We start from the raw sequence: 27,903 nt of genomic DNA on the forward strand, positions 1-27,903 counted from the left end.
CTCAAGAATCTAGGACAGCAGGAAAGGTGCTGGAGGTTGACACACAAGGTTCTAATTTTTTTTAAAATGAAGAGGAATTTTAAATTTTATAAAAGGAGCTTGAATTGTGGATAGCTAAATTCTAGACTTAATTTTTAAAGAGCAGAGACCACCAAGAGCCTGGCATGGGATCATCAGGCAGAAACTATACAGATCGATCTCATTTCCTTCTTTGTTTAAAGTATCTGGAAAGATTAGGAACATTCCAGACGTACAGGGTATCTGGATCATCACAAATTCCCTTATATTCTTGTGGTCAAGACAGAAACATGTGCCTGAGGGTTAGTAGGATAGCAATAACTTGTCACAGGTTCAATAAACATGCCACACTGGTGCCAACTTAAGGTTACCAAGGGCCAAGAGATCCATAATAGTGTGCCAGAGGTTTTTAACTTTGATTCCAAAGTGAAAAGTTTTTCATCACCAAAATGATGAAAAACAGTGAAAGAGTCTTTTTCAGATTTGACATGGCACTTGAATGGGAAGAAAAGTGTGGCTACAAGTTTAATAATCATGATCTATAAAGACACTAACAGTAGAGAGTTTCCTATTTTCAAAGCTGCATTGTGGCGCACGCTTGTAATCCCCGCGCTTGGGAGGCAGAGACAGGAGGATCACACAGGTTTGAAGCCAGCCGCGCGCGCTGGCTTAGGAGACCCTGTTTCCAAATAAAAATGTAAAAATAGGTCTGGGAGTATAGCCCGGAGGTAGAAGGGCTTCCAGGAACCTCAGTACCACCACCACCAAAAAAAAAAAAAAAAAAAAATAGACAGTTGATTCACATGAAATCTGATCTAGAAATGTACTATGTGAACCTGAGGATGGAGAGAAACTTGTGTGCTTGAAAGTAAAGAGAACAGCAGTGCCCTGACTGTCTAATTCCATGACATAGTCTCCTCCCCCTCTCCTGTTATGGTCCCAGGAGCTCCCAACACACACAGGAGACAACCTAACAAGAAGAAATTTACTAGTCATATCAGATCAACAAAGGGTAGAAAGGAGCCTAGCTATTTCTTCTTTTTGTCTTTTGAGATTAAAAAAATAAAGAATTTGCCAGGTGTGGTGGTATGCACCTGTAATCCCAGTACTCAGGAGGCTGAGACAGGAGAGTCACAGGTTCAAGGCCAATGTCAGCAACTTAGCAAGGCCCTCAGCAACTTAGTGAGATCCTGTTTCAAAATTTAAAAAAAAAATAATAAAATGGGGCTTAGGGTGTAGCTCAGAGGTAGGACACATCTGGAATTGATCCCAGCCCCCCCCACCAAAAAATAAAAGAATTGGTTCCTCTAAAGGTAAAATAATAGATGAACAACTGGAGTGAACAGATCACACATTTCAGTGGGAAGGATTCGGAAGTGATGTCTCTCCTGGAACAGGTGACGAGGCTGAGGCTCTACAGTGGGAAGAGAAGCCGGAAGGCAACGTACGTGACCGCAGAGTCAGCCAGGGGGCCTAGGAATCATGCTTTATTTTGGGGGTGGTCAGCCTACCCCAAGTTGCACTGGACAGCTCTGAGTGCTGTACTTCAGGAAGACTAGAAACAACGTGGGGAGCGTTCAGAGGAGAGGGTCAGGGTGGCAGAGGGGGGTTGCAGAATAACCTCATCGCTTTGGGACCAGCTGAAGAGGCTGGGGCATTGGCAAAAAGGGGACTTAGAGATGACAATCATTTTCAAATACTTAAGCAGCTCCAGGGGCAAGACAAAGACCAGCAAGTGGAAGATGAAGGCTGACTAACAATAGCTTCATCACAGGAAGAATTTTCCAGTAGTCAGAACCAACTAGAGACAGAACAGGCAGCCTGGAGGAGACTGAGCCCCTTCATGGAGGGCGTGACTGTTGTCTGAGGGTCTCTTTGCAAGGAGGGTGACCATAGCAAGGACTTAGTGGTTTGGATAAAGGACTGGAAGAGGTGGCTCCTGGTTCTGAAAAGCAATGATTCCAAACAAATTCCATTTAGACAGAATCCCAAACCTTCCAAACCCCAAAAAACCAGAATGTTGGTCCTAACACTCAATAATGACAAGTGACATTTATAAAAACAGCCCCAAGGCTGTGCACATTTCCCAAAGGACACTCCTAAGGCATGCTGAATGTACCTACAATTCGTGTGACGAGTGCCGGTATTTGGCATTGCACATGCGCTGTGCAGTGCACGTCAGCCGTGACCGATAATGTCCGAAGCAGCCAGGACAAAGAAGTTACCCACAGGAAGTGTGGTTCCTCCCACAGCTTTGCTCACATGCTGCCCCCCTAGTAGAGGCATTTATGCAGATTAGTTCTTCACAAATAAAAGTAGATGCAAACTTATTTTTAAAAAAGACTGATTGCATTCTGCTTTTAAAAACACAGGTGTTATTTGGGTCCTCATGCTGCTGCAGTATCTTCAACTATGAAAGATGTCAGGCTGGGGTTGTAAGTGTATTCTTACTTGAACGTCACATTTATATATTACTCTGGAACTTGACACTTCTTGACTTACCAGCCCTACTCAAATCCTTTTTCTATCTCTTAAAACTAATTCATACATACTGCCCTGACCCTATCCATGAGCTGCGCCCTTATTTGGATCCATCACAGGTCCTTTGAGGTGCAGGAACTTGCAGAGAGGGGCTGGGAAGCTGCTTATCCACAAATGCCGGGAAGCATTAGCATCCAGGTCTCTCAGGACAAGCAGGAAGGCGGGTGACTTTTTGATGGTGCTACTCAAGTTCAGCTAGAGGTGCACCTCGAGCACTCTAGAGAGCCCACAGCCAAGGTGGCCGCCGGCGATTCCATCCTAAATCAGCTGTAGGCTGCAGATCCTAGCTATCCATCCTGTAATTGTCCGGGGATATGTAGACCCAGCCCCCAGACATCACTTGATATCCCAGTTCTAGAACTCCTTGGGCCTGCATGTACAAGTAGTATGCTATACCGTCTACAGAGATGCCCAGCAGATGTTTAACTTTAGTCAGTGGATATGACAATGTTCTCAGTGCTTACTTGCTTTTTTTTTCTTTCACTTTTATACTAAACAAAGAGATAATAATTACTTCATAAAATATTCAGGTTGACCTACCTAAAAGATTTTTTCTGGCTCAAAAGTCCGTCCAATGGCTATTTCATTTGTTAAAAGGTGTCACGATGTGGTTTGTTTTAAACATAAACTTTTCTGAGAGTACATAAAGCAAAGCCTGGTGTTCTTATTTGAATTCACCTACAATACCATTAACTGTACAAATCGGGGAAATTCACTTTCATTTAATCTCCGAACCTCCATGCATTTCTGTGTAGAGAAAATGGTTTGGTGGAGAGACTTATCATTTGCATCCTTCCGGCTCTGATTTCTGAGATGCATCCCCATTAAACAGAGAAAACCATGGCTCTTTATAGTCATCAATATATTATTTTACAAAATTCACATTGTTAGAAACATTAGCAAGAAACATATATTCTTTAACTTGTTACCCCCCCCCCCATATACCATAGCAGCTAAGAAAGAACTCCAGAAATGGGGAAACTTGGGTCTATAGATTTGTAATATATAACAGATTAACTCCCCAAGGGTTTCCACAATGGACTCATATGCTTTGAAAATATTTTCCCCTAGTTCCTTTTACAGCACTTCCAACTATGCAATTCCAATGAGGGAATTTTTTTTTAAATCACTACAGGCAAAATTCCAATTAACATTAAAGACAGATATAAGGACCATGAACACAAAACAAAGACTCCCCCAGAGCTGGAGGCAAAATGCTTTATGATTTCCTCAAAACCTCTTCCCATTCAGTCTTCAGTCACCCACCAGGGGCCAGTGCCTGCCTTGTGTGGCCACTTGATGTGCTGTGTCTGAGGCTCAAGAAGGGGTCTCTGAAATACGAACTTTGGAGCCCCCCTTTCATTATCAAGTTCAGAGAAATGCAAGCCCCTTGGCCAGTCCTGGTGTCCAACCAGTCTCCCCAGGACTTACCAACCGCTCTGCTGGTCCCCTTCTGCCCAGGTGTTGGTTCTGTTGTTGGTGAAGGGAGGATTGGCAGGTTGGGGAGCTGGGAAGAAATGTGATTTACTGCATCTGGCAGCAGAGAACAGGGAATACAATCAAGCACAGTGTGAGAGGCCCAATGGTTGCCCTACATAATGGCCCACTGAGGCGGCCAGGGAACGAGAGGATCAGGGTACAAAAAGCCAAGCATTTGCCCTATGCCTGGCACTCAACAGAGTAGCTGAGATAGGAGAGATGTTGGCCAAAAAGCTCGAGCCCCAGGACTGCTCTGGGTACTGGAAGAATCATCAGGAAGCTCTAGATGTGAGATGCTTGGACAATGGATTCAGGGAGAAAAAAGAATCCAAGATGGGCCAGTGAGATGTGTTATTAGCTAGGTGGGATTGGCCAAATCTGGAACATCACACTGAGAACATGCACTAAACAGTCATTCTCTGAACGTGAAATATAGCTTTCCGTGTCTTATGTATTTGAAACACTAGTTTTATATGCATTAAAACAAATTCCAGAAATTATTCCCTGATTTCAAAACTTCAGGCTGGTGTTTTAGCCAGAAGAACCCTGAGATTCAAAGGAGAACACAATGAGCTCACCATCAGCCCAGGGGCGGGAGGTGACGCTGGGCAGAGGGAGACGCTGAGCTGTGCCTGGATAAACACCTTGGCAGGCCCATGCAGGGGGCGGGACATGGGGCCTGGAATGAGCAGGCTAAGTCACAGGATCTCAGAATGCCAATTACTCATCAATGATTACACCTTCCTGCTTACTGAGTATCTCCCCTTGACTATCCCTCAGTCACCTCCAAGTTGACTTATACAAAATGGAACCTGTATCTATCGTCACTCTTCTGCAGTTTCTCATGTATCTGTCTCTTGGCTTGCTGGCCCCAGTTCACCCAGGACCCTTGATGGTGCTAACTCCTTCCCCTCCCAGCAGCTTATCAATCCCAGATTCCCAGGTGCCGCCACATCTCCTACCTGTCCCTTTTCTTTATTGAAACAGAAACTGCCTTGGTTCCCACAGGTTTCCTTTTTCTTTTGTTAAATCTCAGCTGGGAGGACATAATCAGACACTAGACTAGGATTTAATTCTGTTCGACACCAACAAGACCATTAGCTGACTCAAGTATGAATCTGAACCATCCAGAATTTGGCTGATGTTGTACCATCAAGTTCTTAGGGCCACGGTGGGATTTCTCTAATAGAATATACTTTTTCCTATTAACCATGTGGGTATAAATATAAGGCGGGCAACCTTAGGTTGGAGTAGGGCTCAAGGTGCCATCCCTCTCTGGAGCTTGGCTCTGGGAAGGAAGACATGGTCGAATGATCTCTCACTGTAAAGAAGCAAGCTAGGTCACAAGATGATGGCGGGCTGGGAGATGGCTGTGAACTACCCTACAGGAACCCCCTGAATGCGGGCATGGATTTGAACCGGGAGCTCTGGGGGTAAGCTACGCATGTAAAGTTGCATATTCTTTTTGATGTTGAACTATGCTTCCATTATTCCTGAACTCAGACTGCAGACACTGCTCTAGTTTCACGGTGAGATGCTGTGGGAAGGGTGTGTGCCCCCAAACCAGCACAGGATGAGACAGTGCAGCAACTTGGGGTAAGCCGGTCTTGAAAGATAGGAACAGATTGGTAATGGTAGTCCTCGGGAAAGCAGAGCAAGGGTCTGGGACCAAAGGGCCAACTGAGCAGAGAAGAGATGACCGGAGCAGACTTGTAGAACTTCTGAATTTCACTGAGGATTTCAAGAATTCTGTCGAATAGGATCTCAGTAAATCTGACTCCTTGCATTTAAAGGAGATAGAGGCTGGGTGCGGTGGTACATGCCTATAATCCCTGTACTTGAGGAGCCGAGACAGGGGGCTCACAGGTTCCAGTCAGCCTCAGCAACTTACCAAGACTCTGTTTCAAAGTGAAAAATAGAAAGGGCTGGGAGTGTAGCTCTGAGATAATATACCCCTGGGCTCAATCCCCAGTAACAAAAGGGATGACAGAACAAAACACATACACACAAACACACATCTACACACACATAAACACAACAAAACAAAGAAAGAAGATGGCAGCTCAAGCCATTAAGACCAAGTGAGATCTCACAGACTGGTCACCTATGTGTTGAATAAATTCTATACTAGCTATAGAGTTTCTAGGGCATCTATGCATACTGAAAAGTTTTAGCAACTAGAGACAAAACCCCACTCACAGACAGAGGATTCTGCATCAGATAGAGCTGGTGATTCCTAGGGTTCATGTCTTAGCCTCCCCAGGAGGCAGCTCCCAGACAGACATGAGCTGGTGGTGGAAGAACTCTTCCCAGAGTTCACCAGCTGTGATCTCTTGGTGCAAGGGACCTGGGGCCACACAGCTTCTGCTAAGAAATAAGAGAATGGAGAGTCGGGTAGGAGGAGGGGAATAGGGCAGCCCCTTCAATGCATCCTAAAGTACTCAGCCCTAAGGTCATAATGCCAAGAAGTATCTGATAGAGTAGCACAAGGAAAACAGAGCCTCCCAACCTTACCTTCAGGTGGCCTCAGCCAATCAACCGCACACTCCTGCCCAGTCAGGGTGTTCTATCAGTGTTCTCCCATCGTCGGAGAAGATGCTTACATAGTAGAGAGTTGGGGTGTACCTTAATGGCAACACTGCCAAAACATGCACTGTGGCTACGGAGAGCATAAATAGTTGAAGCCAGAGAAATACAATTGATAAAAACTTTCCTTAAGACACGAGTTTTAGGTAGTTAAAGACAGAGATTTCCCGATCATTGGTAGGAAATATTTGCTGTGGGAAGGCTCCACGCCATCCCCACTGGGATGGGAGGGGAACCTTAGACCAGTATCATACAGAAAGGATAGTAGGGATCAGCATAGGACAAATATCTTCCTTTTTCTGTTATGGTCAAGGGCTTCACACCAGCTCCTCATTGGGCAAAGCACAGAGATAGCAATGATACTTGATTGAAAATTATACTAGAGCTATAGTAACAAAACACACAAGGTACTAGCACTAAAAAAAAAAAAAAAAAGACATGTAGACCAACAGAATAAAATAAAAGACACAGATACAAACCCACACAGAGGTAGTCATCTAATCCTTGACCAGGATGCCAAAAACATTCACTGGAGAAAGATAGCCTTTTTAATAAACGGTGTTAAGAAGACTGAATAGCCACATGTAGAAAGATGAAAATAGATTCTTACTCTGTATACACGTAAACTCAAAATGGATCAAAGGTATAGAAATTATACCAGAAACTTTGCAATTGCTAGAAGAAAACATAGGGTCAACATCCCAACATATAGCCACAAGCAACAACTTGGTGGGACTCCTAGAGTTCGGGAAATAATACCAAGAATCAGTAAATATGATGGCATCAAATTGAAAATCTGCACAGCAAAGGAGATAATTAACTGTGTGAAGAGTTGGGAGAATGGGAGCTACTCTTCCAACAGAGAATTAACATTCAGAATATATAAAGAATTAAGCCAGGCGTGGTGGTGCACGCTTGTAATCCCAGCATTGGGAGGCTGAGACCAGAGGATTGCAGTTTGCGGACAACCTCAGCTACTTGGTGAGGCCCTCTGCAACTCAGTGAGACCCGGTTTCAAAATAAAGAATTAAAAAAATAGGGCAGAGGGTGTAGCTCGGAGGTCGAATGCCCAGGGGTTCCATCCCCAGAACCCCCCCCCCCACAAAAAGAATATATAAAGAATTAAAACAGAACAAAACCCCCACCCCAGTCAAAACATGGGCAAATAAACTGAAGTGGTACAAATGGTCAGCATCTAAGAAGAAATGTTCCGCATCTGAATCATCAGGGAAATGCAAATAAAAATCACATTTATCTCACTCCGGTTAGAATGGCAATCATCAAGAATACAAATAACAATAAATGCCGGCAAGGATGTGGAGGTAGGGGGTAAGGAACTCTTATATATTGTTGGTGGGAACGTAAATTAGTACAGCCACTTTGGAAATCAGTATTGAGGTTCTTCTTAAGACTAAAAATAAAGCCACAGTATGATCTAGATAAATCACTCCTCAGTATTTACCCCCAAAGAACTAAAGTCAGAATAATATAAAGAGACTTGCATATTCATATCTATAACAGCACAGCCTACAATAACCAAGTTATGGAACCAGCCTAAGTGTCTGTCAACAGGTGAATGAATAAAGAAAATGTGGTACAGATACACAAGGAGTATTATTCAACCATAAAGAAGAATGAAATTATGTCATTTGCAGGAAACTGATCATAATAAATAGAACTGAAAAAGCAGTATGTCAAGTGAAAAGCACTAGACTCAGAAACTCAAGGGTGGTTGTGTTTTCTCTCACATATGGAAGCTAGAGAGAAAAAAGAAAGAAAAAGGATCTCAGGAAAATAGAAAAGAAATTGTAGGGTGGAGGAAGAGGACCAGAGGGGGGGAAGGAGGGAGGCCCAGGGGAGGTGATGGGGAGTTAAGTTGATCAAATTATGTTATGTGCAGTAACAAATATGCCAAAGTAAAATCTATTTTGTATAATTATTATGTAGTACTAAAAAACTTAAAAAACAGAGTTAGCAGTAGACACAATTACATAAGCTGTACCTGTCTAAATTAAAATGATCCACCCAATCAGTAAGGGCTCTGCTATACACTTATACTATATACCTATAGTGCCGTGGGTGGAGAGAGGATCGGATCAGAATGCATATGACCAGGAAATTACACTGACGCTAGAATGAACTGTTCTAGAGTACCTGGGCTACCATGTAATCAAAAGCCACTGATGACCCAGTAATTCATGTTTTCACCCTCTGACCACAGAGGGGTCTGAATATCAACCACATTTTTGGATGCTTGTGTTCCCTCCTTCACGTTTCTTTCTTTGCTAGTAAGTGTGGTGTGACAGGTCACCAAGGCTTGGTTAGACGCCCTTGCAAAGCCACGCAGGACATCTCCAGGTGAGCCCAGGCTAATGAGATCCCTAAGCAGACCAGCAGAAGTACATCCGTCTACAGACAGGGCGGAGGGCACTTACCTCCATCCGTAGTGGAGAAGCTCTGTGGAAACAAAAGGAAGACACAGCGTTACTATGCATGTGGGCACAATTCCTCACCCGGGGACCACTCTTCCCTCAATCCCAGGCCTAGAATTTTGCTTCCAGTACTCAGGATTGAACCCAGGGGCATTCTGTCTCTAAGCTACACCCGCAAGCTCCCTGACTTTTAATTTTGAAATAAGGACTTGCTAAGTTTCTGCGGCTTGACTTGAACCTGTGATCTTCTTGTCTTAACCTCTCAAGTACTGGGATTACAGGCATGTGCTGCAATACCTGGCCAGACCCAGAATTTGATAGTGGTAGGTATTTTGTGGGGGGTTACTGAGGATTGAACTCAAGGATGTTCTACCTCCACATTTCACCATCAGCCATTTTTATTCTTTTATTTTGAAACAACAGGGCCTCACTAAACTACTGAGGGTCTCAGGAAATTACTGAGGCTGGCCTCAAACCTGTGATTGTCTTGTCTCAGTCTCCCAAGCACTGGGATTACAGGCATGCACTGCCACACCTGGCCGCTATGCTCTCTAGGAAATTGTTTGAGGTGTGTGTGTGTGTGTGTGTGTGTGTGTGTGTGTGTGTGTGTGTGTGTGTGTTACTGGAGATGTAACCCAGAGGCATTCTACCTCCGAGCTATACCCCCAGCCCTATTTTTAATTTTCTTTCTTTCTTTCTTTCTTTCTTTCTTTCTTTCTTTCTTTCTTTCTTATTTTTGGTGGTACTGGGGTTCCTGGAAGCCCTTCTACCTCCGGGCTACACTCCCAGACCTATTTTTATATTTTTATTTGGAAACAGGGTCTCCTAAGCCAGCGCGCGCGGCTGGCTTCGAACCTGTGCGATCCTCCTGTCTCTGCCTCCCAAGCGTGGGGATTACAAGCGTGCGCCACCACGCCCGGCTTATTCTTTATTTTGAAACAGGGTCTCACTAAGTTGCAGAGGGCCTCACTAAGCAGCTGAGCCCGGCTGCAAAACTGTGATCCTCCTGTCTCAGTCTCCCAAGTACAGGGATTACAAGCATGCACTACCATGCCCATCAGGGATTCAAAAATTTAAAGGAACAGTTAAAGAGCTTACCCTTACCCTACCCATCATATACTGAATTTCAATCAATTTATTGAGAGATTGGTTTATGTATTCCAATTATCTAGGAAATATCCTGGATTGTGTTGAGCAAATGATATTAGAAAATCCCATTTAAAGTTTTTGATCACTGGTACTGAGGAAACGGGAGGGACAGTCCTGAGATATGCAGGTCCTCTTGGCCGTACAGATTCTCTCCTCTTTGCAACGTGGCAACATTTGTTTTTACAAACAGTAAAATTGCATATATTTCTACTGTTTGTATTTGGAATTTATATCCACTTGGTATGGTGTTGTACTCTGGCTATTTTTTCTTTTTTTCTTTTTTTTAAATCTTTGTAGTACTTGGGTTAAACTCAGGGACATTCTACCTCTGAGCTACACCCCCAGACCATTTTTATTTTATTTATTTATTTTTGTGGTACTGGGGATGGAACCCAAGGGCATTCTATCTCGAGCTACATCCCTAGCCCCATTTTTTATTCTTTATTTTGAAACAGGGTCACACTGAGTTGCAAAGGGCATCACTAAGTAGCTGAGGCTGTTGTCAGTGAACCTCTTCTCTCAGCCTCCCAAATGCTGGAATTGGCACCGCCACACCTGGCTTTTATTTTTTATTTTGAAGCAGGATCTCTTGGACAGGTATGGTGACGCATGCTTGTAATCGCAGTGCTTGGGAGGCTGAGGCAGGAGGATCACACAGGTTCGAAGCCAGCCTCAGCTACTTAGTGAGGCTCTCAGCAACCTAGTGAGACTCCGTTTCCAAATAAAAAAATACAAAACAGGTCTGGAAGTATAGCCCAGAGGTAGAAAACCCCCTGGGTTCCAACCCCGCCCCCAGTATCACAACAAACAAACAAATAAAGCAGGATCTCACTGAGTTACTAAGGTTTTTCCTAAGTTGCTAAGGCTGCCCTCGAACCTGTGATCCTCCTGTCTCAGCCACCCAAGTATGTCTCTGGCTATTTTATAAAGAAAAGAGTTCCAAAAGCCACAAGGAGAAGAGTGTTTAATCTGCATACTAGGAGATGGTTTTAGAATTCTAGACTCTAGTAGAGGAGGACTTTCAGGCTCTGGGCAAATAAGGGGCCTGGAAATCAGGTAGATGGGGTTCATTTAATGTCCCTTTCCTCTGCCTTCCAGCAGGCCAGGTGGTCCACACCCAAAGAGCGGCCACCCTCCCCCTCGGGGACAGCCCTGGTCCTCACACCCGCCCCTCATTTCACAGCGCATGGCTCTGACTTCTGCACCGGCCCCTTCTCCAGCCGGTGCCCTCTTGCTCGGGCCTGCCTCCCTGCGGATCTGATTGAGAGAAATTACATTTGTTTTCTTCACCTTCTGAAAGTCCTGGAAGGATTTTTCAGTCTCTTTCAGCTTCTCTAGGATGATTTGCTCTTTGGCGGATATCTGGGATTCTTCACTTTCCAGTGCTTGGATTTCCTGCTCCAATCTGGAAAACATAACAAACAGAGGACAACTTGCTTTATTGTCCTGCCACCGTGGGCAAGCGAGCAGCTCCTTCCTGTCGGGCGACTCGTGCCTTCCTGGCAGTCTCCGTTTTACATCACGCTGCGGAACCAGGCCAAGGTTTTACGTTACGGAGCACCTTGTAGTCCCAGCTGTCGCTGGGCAGACAGTGGTCCAAGGAAAGCTGCCCAGGGCTCCCTCCGCGACCTCATAGCCAGAGCTGTGCGATATGCGTTAGTGCCTCCCCTCCAACCCGAGTTCTCTGCACATCTCTAACATGGAGGTAGATTATGTTTACAAAGCACAGGGCATAATAAGGGAAGGAAATAGCTTCATATTCTCCTAGCTACCTTAAAATAACTGCTCTTTTTTCAGGGTAGCCAAAGGTGAAGGACCAGAGGGGCTCAGAGGAAGTACATTGCTAAGAAATGGCTGGTGGCCAGAACCCTTGGGAGCCTGCTGTCCTCTCCCCCGGTGGCCTGGCTTCTATTGCCAATAAGAGGGGAGGTGGGAGGGACAGACGCAGCTGCCCCTGCTCCTCTGGAAGTTTCCTTGGTTTTTATGACCATCCCATGTGTTTTTTTGAAATGGTAATTTCGGCTCTGTCAGGAGACGCCATGAACAGTCCAGAAGAGCAGCTATAGTTACAGATTAGGGGAAGCCTCCACAACTTCCAGTGAAGTGATAGAAAAAAATCATTAGCTTTCATTGAGCAAAGAAAAGGCTTTCATTCCATGAAAAGAACTAAGAACACACATGCATTGTTTTATTATTTTACATTTGGCATTAGGAATTGAACCCAGGGATATTATAGTGTCGAGTAATACTTCCAGCCCTTTTTATCTTCTATTTATTTATTTATTTATTTTGTGGTACTGGGGGTGGAACCCAGGGGCTTTTCTACCTCTGGGCTATACTCCCAGGCCTATTTTATACTTTATTTGGAAACAGGGTCTCACTAAGTTGCTGAGCGCCTCACTCCGTAGCTGAGGCTGGCTATGATTCTCCTGTCTCAGCCTCCCAAGTGCTGGGATTACAAGCATGTGCCACCATGCCCAGCTTTATCTTTTATTTTGAAACAGGATCTCCCTAGGTTACTCAGGCTGGCCTCAAACCTGCTGTCATATTGCTCTCTCTCTCCCCCTTTCATCTTCTAATCTGCCCAGGGGAACTGATTATTAAGTCCATTCGATTTAGACCTAAAACAAAGAATTCAGAGTACATGCTACTGAGAGTTAAGAAACTCCAACATGTAGGCATGGATTTGTTTAGCAATACACTATACGCCTTGGAAATTGTTTCTGTTTCCTTCCTGGGTATCAAAAAAGTACTCATGGATGTATGAAACTTCACAGCAATTACTTTGACAAGCCCCAAATCCAAATGTACCTCCTCCAAATTGAACACAGCTGCAGATGCATTTGTCATTTTATTCAGAGTAAAAATGGAAGTCTTACAACTTATTAGGAGGACCTACCAACCTCAAATCCAATGTACCTCCTCCAAATTGAACACAGCTGCAGATGCATTTGTCATTTTATTCAGAGTAAAAATGGAAGTCTTACAACTTATTAGGAGGACCTACCAACCTCCACTCTCATCAACATGCTTATTCCACTTTATGCTTTATTCAAACAGAGCTACTACCTGTTCATCGCCCTACTTTTCCATCCTCTAGGAAATGCTTCTCAAACCCTAACCCATCCTCACATCTCAGCTCAGATACCCTATGCTCCCTGAAGCTCTCAGAGATTCCCCCGGGGGAAGTCACATCACCTTCCCTGAACATCTCTCTGCATACTATTTTGGTTTATCAGAAGTCTTATCAACTCCACTCTGTGTTAGAGGAGTTGTTCTCAACTGAGGTGATCTTGTCTCCCAGGGAGAAATGGCAATGTCTAGAGATACTTCAGCTGCCCACAACTCGAGAAGAATGGGACTGGTGTTATTGGTACCCAGCAAGTAGAGGCCAGGGGTGCTGTTAAATATCCTACAACGCACAGGATGCTCCCCACAAAGAATTATATGGCCTCGAAAAATGTAACATACATTATTAATTCCTCCCTATAGATAAAAAAATGTATCAAAGAGAGGATATAGTACTCTATACAAATGTGCTGCATGAGTTTAAAAAAAAATAAAGAAGCTGAGCCGAAGCACACAAAGGTGTGGCCTAGTCAAGATAAGAACATCAGGATTTCTAGGGCCAGAGTGAAATCTTTAGCAAGCTGTGACTTGAGAGGCTGTGTGAGCCGAGACGCACACCAAATCTAGAGAAGAGGGGCTTAGAACATGGAGACAGAAACACCAGAGACGAAAGACTCCTTTGCTGGCCAAAATGTTGAGCAATATCTACACACCTGTGTAACTTATTCCAGGGGGAGCCAAAGATAGGGATGTTCATGCAGAAGAGGTACAATACTCATGAGATGGTCACATGACCCATAAACTGACCAATCCAATGGGTGGAGGACTTCTGGGCTGGAGATCTTCTGGGTAGATTGAAGGATGCTATTGGCCAGGTGGGTTCTGAGTAGCTTCTATTTAAACCTCAAAAGGAGCCAGGCGTGGTGGTGCATGCTTGTAATCCCCATGCTTGAGAGGCTGAGACAGGAGGATCACACAGGTTCAAAGCCAGCCTCAGCTACTTAGTGAGGCTCTCAGCAACCTAGTGAGACCCTGTTTCCAAATAAAATATTTAAAAAAAAAAACAGAGATGGGAGTATAGCTCGGAGCTAGAAAGCCTCTGGGTTCCACCCCCAGTACCACCAAAAAATAAACAAACAAATAAATAAATAAATAAAATAATAAACCTCAAAAGTCAGAGTACTTGAGCAGATATTTAGGATGTACAAGATTATAGTATTCTCAAAAATACTCCCTCCCTTTCCCCCTTGCTTGGGGAAGAGCCCAGACTTCCCTGGCTTGCTGATGCTCACCTTGGCTGTGTTATTTGCTCTGGTCTTATGATGGAGGAATACATTTTCCTCTCATTTGATTTTGGGCTCAACCATGTGGCCTGCAATGACTTGTTAGCAGACATGACCCAAGGAGGGACTTAAGTGGGCTTTCACGGTTGGGTGTGTCCTCTTGTACCTCTGTAGCAGCCAGAGGAGAGCTTCTCTGGGTGACTGCTGCCCCTTTGGTCTGGGCCTCAGAAAGAACACACACGGAGCAGACCTGTGCCCAACCCATGGTGGGAAGGCATGCCCAGTTGGAGCTGAAACTAAAATCAGAGCCCTTGGCAGAGCCCGGGGTAGATCAGCAAACACCCAGCCAACTCACAGAAGTGACGGCAAGAACAAACGACTTTCATTGAAGCGACTGAGTTTGAGTTTGTTATGTAGCATTATTATGGTAACAACTAACTGAGACAGGTCAAACATTTATGTGCGTAGTATTATATATGTGTATGTACTAAAAGATATCCCAATAATAAATATATTAATAAGTATATGCTAATATACTTATATTAAATATGTTAATTATAAGTATATACTTACATTTATACAGTATATACTTACATATACACATAAATATTCACACGTATGTATATATGTATCTTTATATATTATATGTATCTTTATATATCCCAACAAAATCTGAAGGTAAAAAACTAGAAAAAAATATGCTTCCCTAGTCCTACTTCTCCTAATTCTCAGTAAAATATCTGTAAAAAACAGGGCTCTCCTTCATGATAGCTAAGGCTGACAAAATGTTAGCAGTAGTTGTCTCTGGATAATGATGGGATCGCAGGCAATCTTCATTTTGTTTTTAAATTTTTCAATATTTTTCCAATTAAGAATTCATGCATTAGTTATCCATTCAAATTGTTTTACTTACAAAAATAACCATCTGCTTTTGAAAAATACTTCCTTCTTTCTCATGCTGAGAGCTGCTCTGTATCAAATAAAGGGGTTAAATGGTGCCTCTGACTTCTATTTAAACTCAAAACCAACATTTTTTTAGCTTGTTTGGCTGGACGCAGAGCTAAGCACTGAAGGGGATTCTAAAATAAACAAGATCCTATTAAAAATGTCTGCCTTAAAAAAAGTGACTGTCTCAAGTAGCTCACTTCAGGGCTGCAGTCTCATGTGGCTGAGAATTCTCTGTGACCTGATGCCCACTGGCTGGCCTGCCTGTCTCCATGGCCTGCCCCTGCCCTTTGGGCGTCAGGGCCCTCAGCTATATAGTTCAGGTGCTAAAGATTTGGGTCACGATACCGCGCTGCGTAACTGAGAAGGATCGAAGGGAGAGAAAACAACGAAACCAAACCTCTGCGATAACAACTGAGTTTCACCCCAAAGGGGATGACTGGAGGGAACGCTTAGTCTATATAAGTCTAAGCAAGTCAGATTCAAGAGGCAGATTTTTCTACAAATGTACAGATGGCCTCAAGCTAGCTTCTAAGGGCACTGGATGGCCCAGGATGCTACTTTTCTCAGGAAAACTTGAGTCCTGGGAATGAGAAGCTTCCCAAGAAACAGTGTTCCTGGGGTTAAAAACTGTCATCCCGGCCGGGTAGAGACGACACTGTTTTGTAGTTTCATGGCTGAAACCTAATGCATTCTTCTCTGGAGGCATCAAATAAATATTGCCTTGCTAAAAATAAAGAATGGGCAGGAAGTGTAACTTATCCACAAGGTTAATCGAGGCTCCGTGGTCTGTGACAGGTGTACACAACAGCCCCTGGCCGACTTGCTCAGTTCCTTCTGAGCAAAAAGCAGACTGTAATGATCTGTAAGGAAAAGTAACACACTGCAGCTGTGGAGGTCTAATTTACTGAAGATGAGGTTTCCATCAGGGCCAAATGGTGTTATAAAATCTAACCTCTACAGACCATCCTCACCAGAAAATGCCCAGGACCTCTGGGTCCATGAAGTACATCGATCATTCCCCATTTCAAAATTCGTTCACGCATTCATCTGTCTAACTTTATGCCAACACTCTCTCCGTACCAGGCGCTGTGCCGAGCACCGGGGACAGAAAGATAAATCAAACATTCTGCCCATCTGCAAGAGCTCCTGGTCAAGTAATAAGAACAGTCATGTAAACACATAAATCACACTATAGCCCCAAAGGGTGATAACAGAGGGAAGAAAGATGTGTGGTAAACTAGGCGGTCCTTCCTCGGGGTGTGTGGTAGGAACTCTAAGCTGTCTGCCTCATTATCTAGTCTCCCCTTCTTCTATACTAACAAAATTCTTATTTTTCTGGGGAGCACCATGAGCCCAGCTAAAGAAGTACACATCCTAGCGTCCAGTGCCAATAAAGGTGGCTACAGGACAGCTCTGACCAATGAGACAGAAGGAAAATTTTTAAGAGGGTCTTCCAGGAAAGCTTTGTAAGAGAGGAAGAAGGGTTGTATTAAGTGGCAAGAACCTCTGTTCTTTCCCTTCTTCCTGCCTGCTATAGGAACCTAGAGATAGGTATTAGTTTCTAGTTGCTGCTATAACACCCACCACAAGCATAGTAGCTTACATCATAAATATATTATCTGATATTTCTGCAGGTCAGAAGTTTAACACAGGATTACCAAGCTAAAGTCACGATGTTGGCAGAGTGGTGTCCCCTTCGGAAGGATTTGGGGGGGATCTATTTTCTTGTTTTGTACATCTTTGTGAGGTCACTCACATTCCCTTTCTCACAGCCTCTTCCTTTACTGTTGAAGTCAACCCACTGCATCTCTCTGAGTAGTCTTCCACAGTCACCTCACCCTTTGACTCTTTTCTTTTGCCCTCCCTCTTCAAATGTTAAATTCTCTGTTATTAATTCCAGGCTCATCTGATAATGCTGGCTAGTTATCTTCCAATTTTAAAATAGGAAGCCCCTTAGAAATTTTGCTATGGTTTGGATATGGCTTAATTTATGACCTCCTAAGGTTCAGGTGCTGAAAGCTTTGCTCTTGGTGTGGCAACATTAAGGTGGTAAAACCTTTAAGGGGTGGGGGTCATGAAAGGTGGTTAGGTTATTGGAGAAGCTTCCTGTGAAAATAATTAGTATAGTTTTCAAAGTACCCTGGTTAGTTCCCACAAGAGCAAATTGTTATAAAAAGAGCAAGCCTGGCCCTGAATCCCTCCTGCTTCTTGTCTCACCTTATGATCACTCCCTCTTGTACTTACTCCCACCACGATGCCATCCACCATGATGTGATGTAGCCAAGAGAGCCTGCCCTGATGAGGCTGCCTGATCTTGGACGCTCAGCCTTCCAAACAGGGAGCTATATAAACTTCTTTTCTTTACCAAGTGTCAACCTTAGGTATTTTCTTATAGCAACGTAAAACATTTATGAACCTTAATTCCCCTCTGCCATGTAATCTAACATATTCACAGGTTCAGGAACTAGGATACAAACATCTTTGGGGGTCATTACTCTGCCTACCATCAGGGATCTGGTGCTAGAAGTAGTTATCTTGTATCCACAGAGGCAAGAAGATGCTAAAAACAGCTGTAGAAAGGGAGAAACTGCCTGGGTCCCAGATGGTACCACAAAGTAACCACTCTACCTCCAGCCTGTTTGGCTCCAGGTTTCTGATAATGAATTATAGTCACTGTTGGGATCATAGTGAATGCAATTTTTTAGCTGATACAAGGTGAGAAAAATCTTGACTGACTCATGGCTGGGTTTTGAAGGATGCATTCACTGTATTGTGAAGAGAAGAGGATGTCCCAGGCAGAGGGGGAGAGCACAAGGCCCAGCTCAGACTTTGAGTCACACCATCCCTGCCCTCCAGTACTTCAACAGCCATCCAACATTCCTGTCCTTCTTCCCAGTGAGTAACTCTGTGCTTTCTTTTTAGTGTGACTTACCTAGACCAAAAATACTGGTCTTTAAGACTGCTGAGGGCTGACCTTACCTTAGGGCCCAGTCATAGAGGAGACAGTAAAGGTTAGCTACCAGAAACCCTGGGTGACAGATTCTCTTGTTCCTGTTTCCCATGGTATCATCCCTGCTACACTTTTGCTCTCTGACTTACAGGGGCCAATAAGTGTTCTTTTTGCCTGGGGGTCTGTCAGTTGAATCCCAAAGAGTATAGTTTCATGCAGTGTTGTAGCCTCCAGACCTCACACAGTAGACAAGGCAGCCATATTGGAGGTGGGACTCAGTTGCTGGGGAACAGTCCTGGATACATGGCCTAGGACAGTGTTACAGCTACAGCTTCCTGCTTCTGTCTCTCTTGCTGCCATGAGCTGATAACAAGCTCTTTCCTTCTCTTCTAAAATGAACTGGAATCTTCAGAACCACGAGAAAATAAATCTCCCTTTCTCTAAGTTGTGGTCATCAGGTATTTTAGGTCATAGTGGTGAGAATGCTGACTACAGCATACACACTGGGTTTGCAACATTTTAGTGTTTGGAGAGAGTTTTTCCAGTAAACTCAGATGAGCTTCAATTTCTCTTTCTCCATCAGTGATGATGATCATAACAATTACAATCTTAACAGTCTCACTACTGTTTCTGTTTTAAGTATAGTTGTGTATATAATAACAGTAACAAGGAGTAAGATCATTAGGCATTGTTTTAAGTGTTCCATGTGTATCACGATACTTAATCTTAACAAAATCCTATAAAGTAAGAGAATCTTTAACTCCCATTACACAGAGGAAGGAGTGGAGTCTCAGAAAGATCAGTGACTTGCCCTGGGTCACAGAGATGAGGAGGGGACAGTTTTGGGCCCTCGGGCTCTGGCTGGAGAACCCATACACAAATCTTTGCCACTACTCTTGACTACATCCCATGACCACTTCCTCTTTCCCCCCTCATTCCTGCAGGAGGGCACAGTGCAATACAATGTATTTTTCATGCTCACAAAAGCACAGAAGGTCAGACTGTGTGCTACAGTTTAGATCTTTAACATCCCCCAAGCGCCCATGTGTTGAAGGCTAGTCCCCAGCTTGTTGTGCTACTGGGAAGTGGTGGAACTTTTAGAAGGTGAGACCTAATGGAAAAAGTCAGGTCATTTGGGTTGTGCCCTTGATGGGAATATTGAAAGCCTGGTCCCTCCTCTTCCTCTCTTCCTCTACTGCTCACTTGCTGTCAAGATGCTCTGCCTCATCCTAAGCCCAGAAACAACAAAGCCAACTGATCATGAATCGAAACTTCCAAAACCATAATCCAAAATAAACCTTTCCACCTTCAAAGTTGATTTTCTCAGTTATTTTGTCACAGTGACAAAATGCTAACCCACGAGAAGTGAAGGTCATTTGACCTAAATGTTCTTCAGAAACATGAAGTCCTTGACCTGTAATCCACCTGACAGTATCTTACCTCTGTTTAATATCCTCCATGCAAGGGAAACTCACCACCTCCCAAGGTGACCCATTCCCTCTTTGGACAGTGCTGACAATCAGAATGCTCATTTACAGATTTGGTAAAAGTTTGCTTTCCCTGTTGCTTGTGCTGATTGTGTGAGTTTTCTCCTTTGGAAGTGCAGAGATGGAGTTAGGTAAACATAACGACTTGCAGGCACTCCACTCTGGGAAATGGGAAGATCCAGGGCAAGCAGAACTTGTCATCCGTGGCAGAACACAGATAGAAACTGGGGCTCAGCAGTGGCATACGAGGTGGTCGGGAGAGTAGAAGAAGGAAGGTGTAAAGACCAAGGGGCAGGGGGACTTCTGGGCTGATCCTGGAGAGAACTCAGTATCAGTTCTGAGCTGAGACAACACGGCACCATATCATAATATCCCCGAGACCCTCAGGATACTCCTGAACTCTAGTTCAGGGCTGGCATACACGACCAATGCGCTCAGCTCCAGCCCCACTAAGCCCAATATTCCTGACAACAAACTGAACCTCTACACCTCCCTCACGACTGAGGGACACAGGAGAGGTTCCCACCACCCTTGGCTAAGCACACTGCTGTGTAATTGACGTGAGTCTGAATCTCAGCAAATACTCCCAGAATAAAAGGAGGTGCTGACAGGCTGTGGCTGAAGGTGCTTAATTCAGACCTGTTCCCTTCTCTTGGACTGCAATTTCACAGTTGAGTAACCAAGTGGGGAAGCCTGTCTAACCGACCTGCCAAAACCAGCAGGAAGAGTGTTGGCTGCTCAGAGGAGAGAAGCGCCCACAGTTCAGTGCACCCCAGACAAGTCAAAATGCAAAGGAGACTACTGGCCATGCGTTTCCAGTCTCCATCCCCTTCTTTCACAACAGCACAATCAGTCCCTAGAGCTGAGCGGGGCACACAGCCACACAGAAGAAACCCCACGTTTCTCAGCATCTCTTGTGCCAAAGGAATATAAGCGGAGGTGTTGTAGGGCAGTTCTAGAATCTTCCTTAGCCGTCACTTCTGCAGCCCTTCCTTTACCCTTCTGTCTGAAAGGCACACAAGTGCACACAAGAGCTCCAATGGCCACCTTGAACACAAAGGATGAGGGCCAATCCTTGCAGACAGGAGAGGAGCAAGCTGGACAAGTCCCTAAGAATTCAGAGTAAGGCCACCAGACAGCTCAAGACTGTGTGCTGTGGATTTTTACCAGATGGAGAAATAAACGATATGTTTGAACCACTGTTTTTTGTGGGTCTCTGTCACCTTGCTTCCATATCTAATTCTAATTAATGCAAGCCACTTACCACATCTTGTTGAATTATGAATGAATGCTCTTAGAAGTTTGCTGAGGATTTGGGAGCCTCAGCTAGGCACAACTCAGAGCCTTATCAGTGGTTCAACAGAAGGTTAAAAAAAAAAAAAGAGCAATCACAGGGTTTAGAATTCATTACTGCTAATCAGCCTCAAATGGGGCTTGGCTGGAATTGTGCTTTGTCTTTCCCCCAGCCCCCACCCCCAAATCCTTGCTGCATCCAAAGTCTTAGCAGGGAAGTTCCAACCCGTTGGGCAATTATAATCATCTACGTCTTAGCACCTCTTCGGTGTGCTGTGTGTGTCAGTCTAGAGTTCTTGCCAACTGAATTAATCAGGAAGAGGTAAGGTATGGCTATCTGTACATTTTAAACATCTTTCTAGCCTTGAAAGGCAATCAACGAATCACCCCATGGGTAACATCTAACAACCCGGAGCTTGTCCATGATCTGGAAGTTCCATCTCCACAGTGGAAACAGAAGCCAGATAACACGTGGTCGGCATGATTGTAGTGACAGAGGCAGAGGTGGGGGCAGCTGGGAACTTAGATTGCTCAGCATCTGTCCATACTTTCTTTCTCTTTTTCTTTTTTTGTGGTGCTGGGGATAGAACCCAAGGGCATTCTACCTATGAGCTATCCTCCAGCCCTATTTTTTATTTTCTGTTTGAAACAGGGTCTCATTAAGTTGCAGAGAGCCTCACCACATAGCTGAGGCTGTCTGTGAACCGTGATCCTCTTGTCTCAGCCTCCCAAGTACTGGGATTACAACTGTGTGCCACCACACCTGGCCCATTCTTTCTTTTTGAGAACAAAATCCAGCTCTTTCAATGGGAGGGGTGATTCTTTTTTTGTGTGTGGTACTGGGGTTCCTGGAAGCCCTTCTACCTCCGGGCTACACTCCCAGACCTACTTTATAGTTGTTGTTGTTGTTTGTTGTTGTTGTTTTTAATTTGGAAACAGGGTCTCAAACCAGCGCGGCTGGCTTTGAACATGTTTGATCCTCCTGTCTCTGCCTCCCAAGTGTGGGGATTACAAGCATGCACCACCACACCTGGTGGGGAGGGCATTCTTTCTGGGATGTTTTGTACATTTGATGAAAACACTGATCAGAGAGTCCACATCCCTGGCCAAGGAACAGGAGCCTAACCACCCTAGACCAACTAGACACTTGCCCAGAAACCTGCATCTTGAAGGGCATGACCCAAAATATGGAAAATAGTTGGGGGTGAGTTGTTCCTATAGAAGGATTCTGAGGAGTTCACATTATTCCTGCTGCCTGGATCCCTAGATCTGCCTGAGACCTGATTCCAGAGAATGTTTCTTCTGTTCTCTACCTGGTCCCCTTCCTCCCTTCCTTTCTCCATCTATCCATCTACTCATCCATCCATTCATCCACCTATCATCATCGTCATCTATCTTTTTTGGTTTTTTTTGGGGGGTTGGTGCTGAGGATTGAAACTAGGGGCACTCTACCTCCAAGCTACATTCACCCCAGCCCTATTTTTTTTTCCAATTTGAAATAGGGTTTTGCTAAGTTACTGAGAGCCTCACTAAGTTGCTCACTAAGTGGCTTTGAATCTGTGAGCCTCCTGTCTCAGCATCCCCACGTACTGAGATTACAGGCATGCACCACCACACCCAGCTGCTTATCTATCTTAATATCTGTTTCTATATTCTAGTCAAAGCACTGGGAAGAGTATTGTTTTCAAGCAAATAGGTGGGACAAAACCACTTTCCACACCTCAGGAAGACGGTGCATTAGTTTCTATGGTGCTTCCCAAATATTTTTCACTTGTGATGCAATTCATAAGGAAACAGCTTCCTTTTATCAAGATGAGTGTGTCTAGAGTCACGGCAGGTCTGTTGGTACTTTACCATAAAAAAATTGTTTGTGGCGTTTGAATAAACAGAGGATTTCCACCTCTCCTTCTGAAAGCAGAGGACCTCCCTGACTGCAAGGTGGCAGAGGGAACTCAAGCCCACTTCATTTTTTTCTATGCCATGCCACAGATGGATAGATACAAGAAAAGATACCTCCCTCTAGGAATTCCTAACCTCCAGCTCATCTCCTCTCCCCGTGCTTTGTGGATTCGGTGAAACTATGGGTGGCTCTCTATTGCCTCCAAATCCAGCCACACTTCCTTGGCTGGAATTTCACAACTTCCCTGCTCTGCTCCAACCCCTTTCCAGCCTGGCACTGTCCTCTGGGCTCAGGCTGAAAACCACTGTAGTGCACCAAAGCCAGAAGTGCTTTCTGCTCTCTGTTGAAAACAATGACAAGGTCCAGGTGGAATTCCTGTCCCTTCACAATGTCCTCAAGTGCCTCCAACCTGGTCCCCACTCCTGAGTTCTCCTGGCGTTTTTAGCCCTTGTAGGTCTTGGTGTGCCCTGCCTTGTACTGAGTGGGAGGAATGTAGGCATCCTCCCCCTCAATGGAGCACCTCTTCCCCAAGTGGCTGCTCACTGAGAGACAGGAGTATAAAATGTATATGGTTTGTCACTGTATCTCATATTCTTCCCTGTACACACAGGTGCTCCATAAGTATTTGTTGGGTGAATGAAAGGCAAGACGACCTACAAACACACTTTTTTTTTTTTTTTGTAGTAGTGGGGATGGAACCCAGGGGCATTGTACCTCCAGCTACACCCCCAGCCCTATATTTTATTCTTTATCTTGAAATAGAGTCTCACTGAGTTGCAAAGAGCCCAACTAAGTAGCTGAGGCTGGCCACAAACTGTGATCCTCCTGTCTCAGCCTCCCAAATGCTGGGATTACAAGCGTGCGCCACCATGCCCAGCGCAAACACTTTTTTAAAGCATCTCCTGTAGAAAAACTAACTTGGAGATGGTGACGTGAAATGCACTTAAAAAAAAAATCTTGGCTTGGTGTTTTTTGACCTTCTCCTTCAAATAACAAATTTAAATATTCAGTGAGTCAGGAAAAAAGGAACATTAATATTGGACTGATTTATATCTTGATCTAAGTGTACAGCTGGGACACCATGGCACTTTTCATTATAAACTGTGATGCAATCTGTGTGTGTGTGTGTGTGTGTGTGTACATCAGAGAGACAGAGACATTGGAGACTGATCCCAGCGGCATTCTACCTCTGAGCCACACCAACAGCCTATTTTATTTTGTATTTTGAAACAGGGTCTTGGTAAGTTGCTGAGGCTGGCTCTGAACCTGTGACCCTCTTATCTCAGCCTTCCAAGTACTGAGATGGCAATTGTGTGCCAACACTCCCAGCTGATGCAATCAGATTTTCTTTCCAAAGAAATATGAATGCAATTTCCCTCTCTGTAAGTTTTCTTTAACTCACCGAGGCCAGATTTTTTTCCCCTTCTTCCTGTCTGTTTATTCCGTCTGGAACCAACACGGCTCACGCCATCAGAATGAGTGCGCGCTGATTTCTGCTGTAGGAAATCATTTCCAAGCTTGAGCAGAGCATTGATTTCTTGGGTGTGATTCTTATTTAAGTGTGTTTCATCAGGAATAAAGAGTTTTGATTACCGGAAAGTGAGATGATCTCCTTTCAAAGCAATGCTTTTTTTTCTCAGTGGCTTAAACTCTTTTCTCCCAAGAAATGTCTCTTTTACCAGGAAGAAAGTCCAGCCTAGCCTCACCCTCTTACCTCTAGTGTCTGACTGGGACCCTCCTGTTGAAGGCCGACTCTTCCTCCTGAGCACCTGACCTTGTACAGGTCCGGCTGGGATGGCACTGCATCCGTCATCTCTCCTCTGTATCTCCAACCTCGCTCCTTTCCCACAGTCCAGAAACAAGAATCCATTCTTTCCTGCATCCTGTTCTAGTGACTGTTGCATCTCCCTCCCAGAGTTCTCCAGGGACAGCCACTCGCAGGCTGCCTCAACTTACCTCCTCATCCCTCCTAGCTTTACTCCCTCTGCCTTCTGCTCCCTTTCCCAGTTGTATCTACTTTTCATAAAGCCCATGCCATCCTAACTGCCGAGTCTGATGGATCCTCCATGGTGTATCTCTATTTGATTCCTTCAGTTTATTTATTTATATATTTATTTATTTATTATTTTTGGTGGTACTGGGGTTTCTTGAAATCCTTCTACCTCCGGGCTACACTGCCAGACCTATTTTATATTTTTATTTGGAAACAGGGTCTCTTAAGCCATCTCGGCTGGCTCCGAACCTGCGCGATCCTCCTGTCTCCGCCTGCCAAGCGCAGGGATTATAAGCGTGTGCCACCACGCCCGGCCTTAGTTTATTTTTTATCATTTATTTACTTAACTAGGGATGGAACCCAGGGCTTCCCACATGCTAGGAAAGAGCTCTACCACCAAGTTAAACCTCTAGCCCCGACGCCTTCCTTTTTAAATACCTCGCTGATCACTCTTCTCCTCTGGAAGTCAAGGTATTACGTTCTCAACATGGGCTCCTCTTCTCCTTGTTCAGTATTTACTTGGCCCATTGTTCTTTGTGTCTGTGTGTGTGGTACTGGGGTTGAATCCAGGGGAATTCTACCTCGGAGCTACACCCCCGAGTCCTTTTATTTTGAGATGGGATCTAAGTTGCCGAGGCTGGCCTTGAACCTGTGATTTTCCTGTCTCAGCCCCCCCCATACTGGGATCACAGGTGTATGCCACTACACTTGGTCTAGTATATTGTTCTTGCTCCACACTTTAAGCCTGGCTAATCAGATCTAGCCTTATGCTGTAATTCCTACCTACATGCTACATCTACCCAACCTATGTCTTCAGCCTCTCTCTTTCACTCCCGCCTTCGTGTACAACTGCATTTTGAATCCCCTCTCCCCATGGCCCACAAACCCAACATGTGCAAGAGCAAGCTCATTTAGCTCCATAAAGCTCCTCTTCTCTCTACTTTTTAGCTCAGTTACTGGTACCAACGCCAATCCATTCTATGTAAAACAGAGACCTGGACTGACTTCTGATTGGCCCTTTCCAATAATCACCGCACGTGTATGAATGGTCCTCGGCTTACAATGGAGTTATGTCCCAGGAAACTCATCCAAAGATGAAAATAACCCATGACAGAAATGCATTTAATTCATATGGCCTGCCAGACATCATAGCTTTGTAAAAGGGTACACCGCAGAGAACCACTTGTTCTCTACGCTCACCGCTACTGCCCAGCATAAAAAGAGGGACCTCACACCACATACCACTAGCCTGGACAAAGATCAGATTCAAAATTCAAAGTATCAATTCTACTGAATGCATATTTCTTTCATCCCATCATACAGCTGAAACACTATAAGTGGAATAATTGTGAATTGGGCACCTTCTGCTTATCTTCTGAGGTACCATGTTCTGCATAACTCACAAATCTCACACCTCCTCCTCTTTAAATTCTGCTACAGGCTCTCTTCCTTCTCCTAATTGCCTGCAGCAACCCTTCAACCCATCTCTCTGCCTCTACCCAGCTTCACCCTCAAATCCAGGATGTTACTGGGCACACCAAGATGGCACCCCCTTGCAGGAAGCCCCTCAGGGTTCTGTCGCTCCTGGCCTCCCATCTACCTCAGGAACAGCAATCCCTGCACACCAGGCGCCCTTTCTTGCCTCAGAGCCTTTCTGCTGGCCACCCACTAAGCCTGAACTATCCTTGTTCTTTTCCTTCCCTTTCTTCTGGGTAATTTATGCTTATTCTTTAGGAATTTTCTCAGGTTTCATCTCTTCCTGGAAGTCTCCCTGATACCTTTACTCTTTGCTGCCTTGTCTTATGGACATATTTCTATCTTCAAATAAATCCCACTATATTTTAAACTCTTGTTGATGAAATGGGGTTCTTTCCCCAACTCCAATATGCAAACAAATAATTATTATTTATTCTTTTTCCTTGAATGTGGCTTCTAGCACCTTGCTAATTTGCACGAAGTGAACTGGCTCATTAAAAGTTCTCAGTTAACGTAGGCTGGGTGAATGGCTGTCTCTTTGAATGCCTAAGTCGTTTCTTAACTGGAAGTAGCTTCAAGACAGATTTTTTGGCTGAATTTCTTGATTCTTAAAAGAATAAATTCAAAGCCAGGCATGGTGGTGCATGCCTTTAATCCCAATGCTCCAGAGGCTGACAGGAGAATCATACGTTTGAGGTCAGCCCCAGCAACTTACCAAGACCCTCTTTCAAAATAAAAAGGGAGATAGAATGTCATTGAGTTCAATCCCCAGTACCAACAAAACAAAACAACAACAACAACAACAAAAGAACAAATTCAAAACAATAGCAATCCTGAACTAAGTAAAAATAACTGATTAAAAAAGAAATTTCTATTTTCTTTCTTTGAGATAGGGTAATGCAGAAGGTAACTATGTTTTCTAAGCTTTTCACTCTTCAAAGACTCCATATAGATTGTGCTCTGATTCCAGGTGTGTGCGGTTGCATGTAGGCAATGCATTGTTTTTACTGACTCTGGAGCTCACCTAAGTAGAATCACAGGTATAACACATGCAGATATGTAGAAACTGGGCCAGAACGATGGATGTTTCAGCATTTACTTGTTTTACCCAGTGATTCTCTTTGACTTTGCCCCTCCCTACAGGAAGCATTTGGGATTCCATACCAGATTGTGAGAATTGTTTATGGGGCACATTCTTCTCTTCCAAATCCCTGTTTACTCATTGTTTGTGCCTAAATCCAGCACTCTGTGATCGCTTTCCTGCTGAGTTAGACTTTCCCATTAGCCTCTCTGTGTATG

General features: G+C 44.4%; 1 protein-coding gene across 4 annotated transcripts in view; it reads right to left on the reverse strand.

The window, feature by feature from the left end:
• The window catches only part of PALM2AKAP2 (PALM2 and AKAP2 fusion), a gene marked incomplete at both ends in the record, with an annotated part of 364,538 nt that overhangs the window by 215,169 nt on the left and 121,466 nt on the right, over positions 1 to 27,903 (reverse strand). For 3 of the 4 annotated variants that reach the window (XM_080709073.1, XM_080709072.1, XM_080709076.1), the window contains 3 exons: positions 3,991 to 4,092; positions 9,060 to 9,081; positions 11,496 to 11,610. In XM_080709073.1, the coding sequence (XP_080565199.1) occupies positions 3,991 to 4,092; positions 9,060 to 9,081; positions 11,496 to 11,610 (239 nt within the window). The remainder of the gene's footprint in view (positions 1 to 3,990; positions 4,093 to 9,059; positions 9,082 to 11,495; positions 11,611 to 27,903) is intronic. The other variant, XM_080709077.1, reaches the window with a different exon arrangement.

The sequence above is a fragment of the Muscardinus avellanarius genome (assembly GCF_963383645.1).
Source record: "Muscardinus avellanarius genome assembly, chromosome: 13".
In the NCBI taxonomy this organism is placed as follows: domain Eukaryota; kingdom Metazoa; phylum Chordata; class Mammalia; order Rodentia; family Gliridae; genus Muscardinus; species Muscardinus avellanarius.